The sequence below is a fragment of the Lontra canadensis genome, unplaced genomic scaffold (genome assembly GCF_010015895.1).
Source record: "Lontra canadensis isolate GAN:19392208 unplaced genomic scaffold, GSC_riverotter_1.0 scaffold2, whole genome shotgun sequence".
Lineage (NCBI taxonomy): Eukaryota > Metazoa > Chordata > Mammalia > Carnivora > Mustelidae > Lontra > Lontra canadensis.
In genome coordinates, this window is record NW_022630996.1 from 29292058 (window position 1) to 29304479 (window position 12422).

General features: G+C 34.2%; 1 protein-coding gene across 4 annotated transcripts in view; it reads left to right on the forward strand.

Annotated features, from left to right (window-relative positions):
- Positions 1 to 11483, forward strand: part of TMEM168 (transmembrane protein 168) — a 29208-nt gene extending 17725 nt beyond the window's left edge. For all 4 annotated transcript variants that reach the window (XM_032871189.1, XM_032871171.1, XM_032871164.1 and 1 more), the window contains exons 3-5: positions 2022 to 2164; positions 4256 to 4530; positions 9927 to 11483. In XM_032871189.1, coding sequence (XP_032727080.1) covers positions 2022 to 2164; positions 4256 to 4530; positions 9927 to 10474 — 966 coding nt within the window. In that variant the 3' untranslated portion in view covers positions 10475 to 11483. The remainder of the gene's footprint in view (positions 1 to 2021; positions 2165 to 4255; positions 4531 to 9926) is intronic.
- The last annotated feature ends 939 nt before the right edge of the window (positions 11484 to 12422 follow it).

The following is a 12422-nucleotide window of genomic DNA, read 5'->3' on the forward strand; positions in this document are numbered from 1 at the left end:
TAGATTCTGCACAGGTCTTGATCTCAGGGTTGTGAGATCAAGCCTGTAGTTGGGCTCTGTGCTTTGCTTAGAATCTGCTTGTCCCTCTCCCTCCCCCTCTGCCTTTACACCCTGTGCATGTACACTCTCTCTCAAGTAAATAAATAAATCTTTTAAAAAAAAACCATACTAAGCAAAAAAAAAAAAAAAAACATTAAGGGGGGGAAGCATTCATCATATAACCCACAAAAGTCAATATACTGAGAGCAAAACAAAGCTGTAATAATAAAAAGGCAGCCCCATGGAAAAATTAGTAAAGTATTTAACACTTCACCATAGATGAAACTCAGATTATCAAAGGGATTTAAAAATTATAAGAGAACTCCATACTTATTCTGGTTTTATTAAAAAAGAAAAGTAAATGGAATCTAAATAGCAATAATAGGGAATCAGCTAATTAAAATTTTATACATATGATAGGAATGCCATTCTCTCTTTTTTTTTTCTTTTCGACAGAGACACAGCAAGAGAGGGAACACAAGCAGGGGGTGTGGGAAAGGGAGAAACAGGCCTCCCACCGATCAAGGAGTCCTACGCAGGGCCCAATGATCCCAGGATCCTGGGATCATGACCCAAGCCAAAGGGCAGACACCCAACAACTGAGGCACCCAGGTGCCCCAGGATTGCCATTCTTTTTTTTTTTTCTTTAAGATTTTATTTATTTATTTGAGAGAGAGAGCATGAGCAAGGAGAAGGTCAGAGGGAGAAGCAGACTCCCCATGGAGCTGGGAGCCCGATGTGGGACTCGATCCCGGGACTCCGGGATCATGACCCGAGCCGAAGGCAGTCATCCAACCAACTGAGCCACCCAGGCGTCCCAGGATTGCCATTCTTCACAAATGATTAACATTATACTAATAGGCTTGCAGTATATTAGTGTACAGAACATTATCCTACTGTGATTAAAAAACATGTATATATATTATGTGAAGTCAGATATTTCAGAAAGCATGTGTGGAGGACAGTACATGCAATGATTTTAATCACTTATCTCAATTATATTTTCTAATGTTTCTAAATTGAGCAAGTACTATGTTTTATGCAATTGATAGCAAACAGTATACCCAAAATAGGGCATTATATCCATTTTTTTCCGTTATGGGAATCACCCATTTTTTATTAAAATTCTGAAGGAATTAGAGAAATGCATGTTCATGAACAGAAGCAAGCATATAACCATATAGTATGTGCAGTAGCAACACAAAGAATGGGGAACACTACTGGTATTGTGAAGCTATAGATCAGGACTGAGTGATTATCATCCACTTTATTTTCACTTAAATGGGTCCTTTATTTTTTCTGCGTTGTTTTTTGTTTTTTGTGGCTTTTTTGCCTCCCTTTTTCTGTTCTGCTTTTAGGATGCTTAAATGCCCTTTATGTATGTAGAACATATATACACACACATACACATTTTTTTTTTTTTTACAACTTTGAATTTACAGAGTCTAGAGCTTTTCAAAGGAAAACTTTATTAAAAGTTTAAGACTGGGATTCATTTTGATAGCTTTAGAATCTTAAATTTTGTATAAGATTTTATTTTCTTTAATTTTGGACTTTTCACAGGAAAATGAGCCCTTTCTAAAGTAACTTTTCTGATAAATGAGTATGTTATTTGAAAAGTGATTTAGGATATGTTGGTTTTTTAACAGGAAAGGATTTGTTTTCTGGCCTTTAGTGTTATACCAAGAGGGTTTTATTTTGTTTTTTTTTAGTTTGGGTAGGATGTTACCAGGCAAATTAAAAAAAAATAGGATGTGCTGTATTTGTTTTGCCACAACTTCCAAGAAACTTCCAGATTAATTTAGGTTTCATTGATCAACCTTATATGCTTGCTCTGATTCAACCTGTAATTGTTTTTAGGTTATTGTTATTTTTATCTTTTTTGGAAGTGGGGCAAATATACGTATGTAAATGTATATATGCACACACATTAAGTGCAGTCACACGTGCTGTATAAATATGCTGTTTTGAACTTCTTTTAGCCAACAAATGGAATCTTCTTGAGCATGTTTCTGATAGTTTTACCACTGGAATCCATGGCTCATGGTCTCTTCCATGAATTGGGTAACTGTTTAGGAGGAACATCCGTTGGATATGCTATTGTGATTCCCACCAACTTTTGCAGGTACAGTAATCTAGTATAATTAGTAGTGACTACTTGACTTTTAATATTTTCCTAATATTTGCATGAATTTGAATATAAAATGTGATTGCTCATTTTTTCAGAAGTATAGTATTTTCAAAATATAATGCTCTTGCAGTTTTTTTCATTTACCCCAAATGTTTAAAAACTTTTATTAGCTCTGCATAATGATGTAATCCTCAGGATTCAATTTAAGTATTTTCTTGATAAATGTGATTAGCTTATACTTAGTTAAAAAAATCAGAAAAAATGAATGATGCTTCCAAGGAAAGGTCCTACCCTTTCTTTAGAAAAAGGTCCTATCCTTTCTTTAGAAAAGGTTATCTTAAGAAAATGTCCTATGAAACAACCTGCGGAAATTTAATAGAATGTATACTGAACCTGAGAGTCCTAAATGCTAGTTCTGTGTTAATGCTAAGCAAATCATAACTTCTCTGAACTTCAGTGTTTTTACCTAAAATGCCAATGACAGGGATGTCTCGGCCCAGTTGGCTAAGCATCCAATTCTGGATTTCAGCTCACATCATCATCTCAGGGTGGTGAGATCAAGCCCCAAGTTGGGCTCTATGCTGGGCGTGGAGCCTGCTTAAGATCCTCTTTTTCCCTCTGCCTTTGCCCCTCCCCCCCCCGAAAAATGCAAATGACAATACCTATTCTTCTCATCTCAGAGGAACCTATTATGAAGAGCTAATGAGAATATGAATGTAAAAATACTCTGCTCACTGGAAAATGTTACAAAAAAATTGGGAATGAAGTTAAACATATATTTGTTTCATTGTAGTTTTATTCCAAAATAATTTTTGTCCTTAAATGTGTGGCAAATCTTTTTGAATCTGTAAATATTGCCACATTAAAAAATTTTTTTATAGTAAGTACCTTTGAAATAGAAAAAAATAGTTATTTGCTGTTAATGAATTTTGATTACCAAGTATTCATAATTTCCTTTGTGATTTTTGGGGTGGGGGAGAGCGAAGACTTTGAAATAAAAAAATTATTTCAAATAGTTGTCACAAAAACCAAAAACAGAGTATTTGTAGTAAGTATTTTCCTTCATATTAAAGGCTTTATAAAAATTTGCAAATCCTTATGAGACGTAAAAGAAATAGATTTAATTAAAAAGGTCACATAAAGTAAGATGTGACAGTTTAGCCTAGAGAATATGTGGAAATAGTAACTTGCACTAATTTTTGTTAATGCGTTGCTTATTCTTTTACTGTTTGTGACTGCTAAATGCTACATACGCAACACAAAGTGTCTTACTATTTTAATGAAAACTAGTGTCATTAGAATAGTACTGATAAAACTTAAAAAAAAAGAATAGTACTGATAATATATGAAGCAAAATGTAAGGTTTTCAAAACTACTGAAAGAACTTCGTTTTCTGGATAAGAGTGATGATTTTTTTTTTCTTCCTGAATATTGGTATTTTGATTCTGCTAGCTTTAAGACATGGTTTTTCATCTTTACTACAGTACCATTTTATGTTCGTTCTAGGATCAGATCTGTCTTCAGTTGTTCAGCAGTATAAGGCATTGGGCCTAAATTTTAATAACTGTTTCAAAATGTCATTTACCAACAATTTCTTCTGTCATTTGTGTTCCTTAACTTCGTAGAACTTGAATGCAACCTTATACAGTCTGTCTTTTTCAATATAGAAATATAAAGCATACTGCTTCCATAAAGTTTTTTGTCAAGGAAAGAAAGTTCTTTCATTATAGTTCCCACCTGGATGTTCTTGAAATGCAGGGTAAAATCAGTATGATCTTGCTTTTAGAAAGTCTTATTCAATATCTGTCATTTGGTAAAAGAATACAAATACAGAACAAAGGACAGACTTATCTACATTTGAAGATCTTTTCCCAGCTTTCAGTTTGGTGACTATTTTATTGGTTAGAGAAAAGTTATATAGAAATGTTCAAGCTTAATTTTTAGTACTGTAGAAAAGAGGGTTTTAAAAAAATTCTGCTATTTAGTTAGCAGCAGCTGTTATGATGCTTAATTACAAATGAAGAGTAAGAATGTGACATAGAATGTACACTCTTTAAACACCAAAATAATTTTTTTTTCCTTCAGTCCTGATGGCCAGCCAACACTTCTTCCACCAGAACATGTGCAGGAGTTAAATTTGAGGTCTACTGGCATGCTCAATGCTATCCAAAGATTTTTTGCATATCATATGATTGAGACCTATGGATGTGACTATTCCACAAGTGGACTGTCTTTTGATACTCTACATTCCAAACTGAAAGCTTTCCTTGAACTTCGGACTGTGGATGGACCTAGACATGATACGTATGTTTTGTATTACAGTGGACACACCCATGGCACAGGAGAGTGGGCTCTTGCAGGTAAGTGTACCTCTGGCAATTTCACTATTATAAAGATAGACCTATTTATGCAAAGCTACCCTTCACACTGCAACATTATTTCCAAATTTCTTAATTCCAAATTTCCAAAATTCTTAATTTTCTGCTTCACAGTTTACCAAGTATACAGGTGATTCTGTTTTGTTTTTGTTTTCTCTGGCATACCTGTTTAGCATAATATTAGTAATCTCTAAAGGTTTTGAGAATTACGTCTTGTATTGATTGGAAGAAAAAATCTGCTTAGTCTAAGAAATTATCAGTTTCCCTTTAATATATTTTCAGAATTATTAAACTTAGTTTCATTTTTCAGAAGCTAATTAATTTGACCAGTACTTCTAATTCTTTAAATGTTATGAGTGCTGATTTCAGTAGTTCTGCACATGTACAGTTTATGTTAGAAAGCTTATAAGGAGTTTAAACAGCAAGTGAGGTGATATGGTGGGAGTAGTGCTTAGGTCAGGAGACCTTGGTTCTTGTCCTGATTTTGTCATAACAGTGTTATTTTTGTCAAGTTACCTAACTTCTCTCAGTTTCAGTTCTCTCCTCTGTAAAATGAGGGGGTAATATTACATCTTCTTGCTAACTGTAAAATGAGATCTATTTTAGATGTGAATTTGTTCATTGGGCTTCCCAACTAGAATAGAGACCACGTAAGTCATGGGCTTTGTTTTATTAATTATTTGCTTAGTGCCTAGAACAGAGCCTGGCAGATCCCTAGAAGGGTTCCTTAAGTACAGATGGAAGAAATCATTGAATGAGGGCGCCTGGGTATCTTAGTCCTTAAACGTCTGCCTTCAGCTCAGGTCATGATCCCAGGACCCTGGGATCCAGCCCTACCTCAGGTTCCCTGCTTGGCAGGAAGCCTGCTTCTCCCTCTCCCACTCCCCCTGCTTGTGTTCCCTCTCTTGCTGTGTCTCTCTCTGTCAAATAAATAAATAAAATGGTTCCAAAAAAAAAAAAATGAATCATGAAATAAAAGGTAATTTTATTTTATGTTAGAAATAGTTCTTTTAGAACTTAATTCTATCCTGCTTTTTCTTTAACTATTATAGATGTTTTACACTAAGAATACTTACAAATAATAAAATAGACATAAGTAGAAATAGATACTCAGATCAAGGACAAATATAAGCAGAAGCATTCTGGAAGGACAGAGGTAGAGCTCCCAACATAAGAATGCTAAGTGGGGATGATTAAAGGTTAAAGTCGAGATGATTTTAAACCATCATGGTTTCCCTAATCGCATGCTAGATTTGAAATGAGGGTTTTATCATAAAAATACATTGTAATTTTTGGTTTTGTGAATAAATTAATGGCTGTCAAGGAGTAAAAGCAAATATTTATCAGGCATATTTGAAGCAGTTACTATGCTTGGTACTCTATATACATTAAATTTAATGTTCACTTAAACTTTCAGGTAAGTACTATCACCTCTATCATCTTCATTTTTCAAAGAATAAAATGAAAACCTAAAGTTGTTACATATCTGTGGTCATACAACTGGTAAGTGATGGAACCATAATTCAAATCCAGATCTGCCTAACCCCTTAAAGTGTATTTTTCCCCCATTGTACCATGTACTGCCAAGGCTAAAACCATTAAGGTAGAGAAAATTGCATGTTCTGGTTTAGTAGATATTTTTGTTCACCCATTTCCTAAATACTTTTGAAAAAGGTAGTCAACATCAAAATTACTTGAATACAGTTTGTAAAATCTTTTACTTGACCTGTAACTTGTTAATAATTCAATGTAGAAAACTTTTTAAGCCTTTATGGCTATTTTAATTCTAGGTAAAGTATACCAGTCTGTGTACTTGACCTTAGAGCACAGAAAAAAAGGTTCTAGTCAATTCAAAAATCCTGACAGAAATAGCATTTTAGACCTAAAACCTGGGATTGATTATTGAAAATTTACTGTATTGCTTATAATACTGGACTCTTCCCAAATCAAATGGAAAAAGATATAATTTTGGTGGTCATGCGTGTATCCCTGGTTATTTGTAAGTTTTTTAAGAAAAAAATTTTAAAAGTAAGCTTGTTATATGTTAACATGAAGGATTTATTAATGTAAACATTTTTCAGAAACTTTGTATTTTTCCACTTAAATCTTTTAAAAATTTATTTCAATTATCTTTTAAAAGATGGCTTTGGAAGTAAATTCTAGATGTATAGTTTCCTACTATTTATATCAACTTTTTTCTTTTCCTAGGAAAAATAATAGACACCAAGTAACATATATCTATCAGTGTTCTTAAATTTTCACTCACTATGAGTTAGCAATAATTTATGAAGACTTCAAAAACTCTATAAAGTGTGGCTATATTTTAGGTTAATATCTAGCAATTAGATTCTGGAATGGTATCTTTATAATATTTTTTGAATATATCACCAATGAGTTGACCATTATAGAATTCCTCTCTTAGCCAAGAAGATTTGTTCTTCTATGTGTAACTTTCTTTTTGGAGACTTTATGGTAAAAAGTAGAACACAATGAAGAAAGCACGTGGCCCTGCCTTCTCCAAGAAGGGCAGGTTCATCCCATAATTCAGCAACGCTATACTCTCTCAGCTTGAGGCACCTTGGAGGTAACCAGGTTGAACTGGGGTTAGAGGCTGAGCCTTCCTTTCACTCAGTTCCTGCCTTCGGCTGCTAGAGACATAACCCTCAAAGGCAGATGATAGTACTGAACCCTCCTGCTCAAAGGAAAATGCTTTAATCCATCCCAGCCCACGTGACAGAGAGCTTTGAGCTCTGAGAATTACATCTTTCTAAAAACCTGTAAAATAGGAAACATCATGTCTGGATTTTACACATGGGAGTTAGCAAGTAAGAGCAGGTCCAGAACTAAGTACCACTGAGAGAAAGAGAATCTCTATTTGCCCTTATATCACATACCTTTACTCACAGTATTTCTTAGAATATATAGTAGTTTCCTTAATTTATGGAGTTTCATAAGATGGAATCAGTTATTTTTGCCTCTTTGTTTCAGAGTAAAAAACAATTATGATAATGACAAGAGAGAATTAAATGAAAAAAAATGTAGATAATCTATAAAGCAGTTTATCACAGATAAACAAAGCCTTTAAAAAGCAGTCTCAATTACTTTAACTGCATCAGATGGCTGTTAGCTGAGATAAATGTAAGTACTTTGCATCTGGGCCAAAAGCCAAATGCAACATAGAACCTATTCATAGGAGAAAGCAGACCAAACAAAACAGGAGAAGAGAAATAGTCAGTTGAAAAGGCTTTAATGCTCCTTTAAGTCTCTTATTGATATCTAAAGAGCATGTATGTAAGAGAATTAGTTTAGAATGTGCTTTTAGGATATTTATTGAAATAGTTGTAGAAGGCAAGTTAGACAATGATGTTTTGTGGCAGATGGATTTTGTATAATAGCTCTTGTCATCTCTGTCATTCTCTGATCTCTATGAGAAATTGAATAGAACTGGCAATAATGAAAAGTTAACATTTTACTATATTACGAAAGGTATCTTCTGGAGCTCTCTGTGAAGGAACACATTAGTAATACACAGAGACCATGTATTGAGATAGTGCCTCTGAAATGATAAGCATGAGTATAAGAACAATTCATAAAATAGCTTTTTCATTGTCAAAAGCCCAAGATATAGTAGGCTGATGAATAAAAGAATATTAATTGTTCATAAAGAATGTGTTATTATGCCCTGGCTTCAGAGGTCACATTAGTAATAGAATCCAAATACTAAAGGATTATCTCTCTCTCTCTCTCTCCAGTGTCATTTTGATAGTTTAGCAAGGAGAATGATTGCTCTAGGTAGAGATGTGTATCTGAAATTGTTGGAGTTTGTGCCGTAATCTCCATCTTAACATGGAGATTATACCATGTTAAGACTTTGTTCTGATCATTAAAGTAACATATGCTCAGTGTAAAAATGGTCGAAAATAGAGGAGGGTGTAACAAAAACTACCTGAAATCCAAACACCCAGCAATAACCACTACTGTTTTTGTAGATACACTTCCATGCCATGCTTTTTCTCCTAGTATTATAGACATTTTCTTGTCAATAGAATTTTTTTAAAAATACCATTTTATTATAATTCTCTCATAACTTCCATTCCTCCTGGTTGTTTCAGATTTTACACTATCATAGATAGCAGTGGGAAGAAGATCTTTATATGTAATTTTTGTCCCCATTTCTGCCCTTTCCTTAGGATAAATTGCCTAGAATTGGAATGATTCTATGAATATTAATGTACCATTGAAACACAGCCAAGAGTAGGATGAATAAGGATAGCACTTGCTTGGGTCACAGAATTTAAGAGGATGCCAAAAATTAAAGTCAAGATAGTATTTTAATGCCATATATTTAAAAATCAAAATTAATACAAAAAGACCTATTATAGTGAACTAGATGTAAAACCTACTAGCTTTAAGATAAATTTGCTTTAGACTTTTCTGGGTATGTATTTTTTTTAATCCTGTGTTGTTTTTCAGGTAATAAAATACATTTAGGGGTACCTGGGTGGCTCAGTCGGTTAGGTGGCTGCCTTCGGCTCAGGTCATGATTGCAGGGTCTTGGGATCGAGCTCCCCATCGGGCTCCCTGCTCAGTGGAGTGCCTGCTTCTCCCTCTCCCTCTGCCTGCTGCTCTGCCTCCTTGTGCTCTCTCTCTCTCTGTGTCAAATAAATAAAATCTTTAAAAAATCCACTATAAACTCATTCTTGATACCGGTAGGAAGAGTTTCTTTTTCCTTCGGTAGGTGTCTATGTATAAGGCAAGGTAACATTAATTTATCAGTGATCAGTGGTTTTCAAAAGACCAACAAACTTTTTCTCTAAAGGGCAAGGTATTTTTGGCTTAGTAGTCATAAGGTCCCTATTGTAACTGGTCAGCGCAGGCACTATAGAACAAAAGCATCCATAGATAGAATGCACATGAATGTTGTTATTTATGGAAATAAGAAGAAGAAATTTAAGTTTCTTGTATTTTCACATGTTGCAAACTTCTGTTCTTTTGATTTTTAACCATGTAAAAATGTAAATCAGTTCTTAGCTCTCAGGCCGTACAAACACAGGTGACATGCTGGATTGGCCCCTGAGCCATAATTTGCTGCCTGTGATATAGAATATTGACTTTTCATTTTTTTCACTAAGTTTAACTTCATAAATATAATTTTCTTAATTTATTATAACCTATTCCTTTTTCAATGTAACAAGGATTTTTTTTTTTTTTTACCCGAAGTTGAAAGTCTGTTTTTAAAAACTCTTCTGACGAGATACTTTGAAAGGAAGGCTCCATCTATTTTTTTGGTCTACATATTTAATTCCAGGAACTTAAACTATACTTAAGAGGAGGCTTCAGAAAAATTATTACTCTATTGAATTTTCTTTTGTTCACAGGTGGAGACATACTGCGCCTTGACACACTTTTAGAATGGTGGAGAGAAAAGAATGCCTCCTTCTGTTCTCGCCTTATTATCGTATTAGACAGTGAGAATTCAACTCCGTGGGTGAAAGAAGTGAGAAAAATCAATGATCAGTACATTGCAGTGCAAGGAGCAGAGATGACAAAGACCATAGATATTGAAGAAGCTGACCCACCACAGCTGGGTGACTTTACAAAAGACTGGGTGGAATATAACTGCAACCCCGGTAATAACATCTGCTGGACTGAGAAGGGCCGCACTGTGAAGGCCGTCTACGCTGTGTCAAAGCGGTGGAGTGACTACACCCTGCATCTGCCAACGGGCAATGACGTGGCCAAGCACTGGATGTTGCACTTTCCTCGTATTACGTATCCACTGGTGCATTTGGCAAATTGGTTGTGCGGTCTGAACCTTTTTTGGATCTGCAAAAGTTGTTTCAGGTGTTTGAAAAGATTAAAAATGAGTTGGTTTCTTCCTACTGTGCTGGACACAGGACAAGGCTTCAAACTTGTCAAATCTTAATTTGGAACCCAAAGTGGAATATTATTGAGAGTTCATACTACCAGTTATCACTAACTTGCCATTTTTTGTATATGGTTTTTTTATTTGTGGAAAAAAAAAACCTTGCTACTTCTGTAGCTGCTCTCACTTTGTCTTTTCTCAAGTAATTATGGTGTTTATGAGATGTTGGGAATAAGCATTTTATCCTACAAGTATGTAAGGAGTCATAAATGCTCATGCTGTGTAAATGCATAACAGAGGCTAAAAATAACAATGCACTTTGAGGAATGTTTGTATATGCCTCTGATTAGAAAGAAAACACTTGTCTATGCTCTGCAGTAGCCAATGAGAATTAATAATGCCTTATTTTCTAGGCATAGATTAGAGAACGTAGACCAGACAGTTTGTTTACTATTATAAGAAAACTTCCAATTTGCTTACAAAAGTTTTTTTGTGTGTGTGAACAGTAGGTTTGAGTCCAAGACCATTTGAACAATTACAAACTCTTTCTTAAATAAAGGATTAAAGGGAGAAGCCTGAAATGAATGCAAAAATGCACTTATAGTCTACCATTCAGATGTCTTGGTTGTGGCCTTTTAATCAGTGTAGTAGTAAAGCTCAAACAACTCTTGAGTTCAAAACTTTCTTCATGTAGGTAACGGTAAGAAGCTAGAAGCCTACAAATCGCTCCTTCCTGCATTGTTGGGGTGGTGGGAGGGGTTCTGAAAGCACTGGCAATTTTAAGAGTCTTTCTCAGGTAACTGTTTTAATGAACAATGTTTCCAGCTACAAATTCCTCCCATATAAATTGTCTTCTCTTTCAAAAAGTAAGCTCTTAAAAAATTTAGCAATTTCTCCTTGATTCAGGCTATTTTCACTATTCAGAAATGATTTTGATCTCTATGGAATTAATGCTCTGCCATGAAAATTATCTTTCAGATCTCTCATTAGTGATGACATTTTTTTCTACTGAAGGTCAAAGGATTGGAAACAGGTCATTTTTTTCTTATATACATGTAATGTATTATGTTAAAAAAAAAGTATTCATATTGGCAATTTTAGTTATGCATAATGGTGTGGTTGTAATTTTTAAAACTTAATTCTGTGTTTTGTCTGATTAAAGCAGGCACTGACCAGGGTATCCCCTAAGAGGTAATTTACCTCCCATTCCCTTCCAGTAATCCTTACATTCTAAATTTTCTTATCTGAGAAGTAACAAGAGGGGAGTAGAATTAAATTAGGGGATAATCTAATCTTTGTTGTTTAAAGTGTGACTTCTCACCATTGAAGCCATTTTTCCAGCCTCAGAAAATAATGCCTCTACCATTTTCTACCTGGTGACTCGAAAATTGAAGTTTTTGTTAGGTAGAAGTCACTTAGTGTCAGGGAACTTGTGAACCACTATCTATGCAGCGTTGTTACAGTCTGATTATTTCTGTGTTTTGAATATGATTTTCCTAATGCTTTGAATAAAAATTTAAAAATTAATTTTTCATTTAATGTGCAAAAAACAGTTACTGAATAATTTTAATATATTAAAAGTGATAGTCATAATAAATGCCCATTTAGTAGAGTTCATGGTTGGTAACAAGTTGATTTGAAATCTTCCAATATTTGGTTACATATTTATATCAACATTATCCAAATGAAATAGTGTAATGTTTCATTACTGTTCAGAATTAGTGTAGCAGAAAAGCCAAGTGGTAAAATTATGAGCTTATAGCTACAAAAAAGTTAAATTAGCATTAAGTAAAATCTTTTAAATTTCCAAGCTAATATTGAGCAAATTAGCTTTAAATAAAGCATATATCTTTACTCTGAGAAAGCCAAATATAAAGGTATATTCTGCGTTCTTTATAACATAATATTAAGATGGTACTAAAAATCAGATCCAAAAGGTTGCAGACTTTATGGCCACAAAACTAGTGTTCTGATACACATTTTCTATGACCAAAATAGTTCTGAGCTA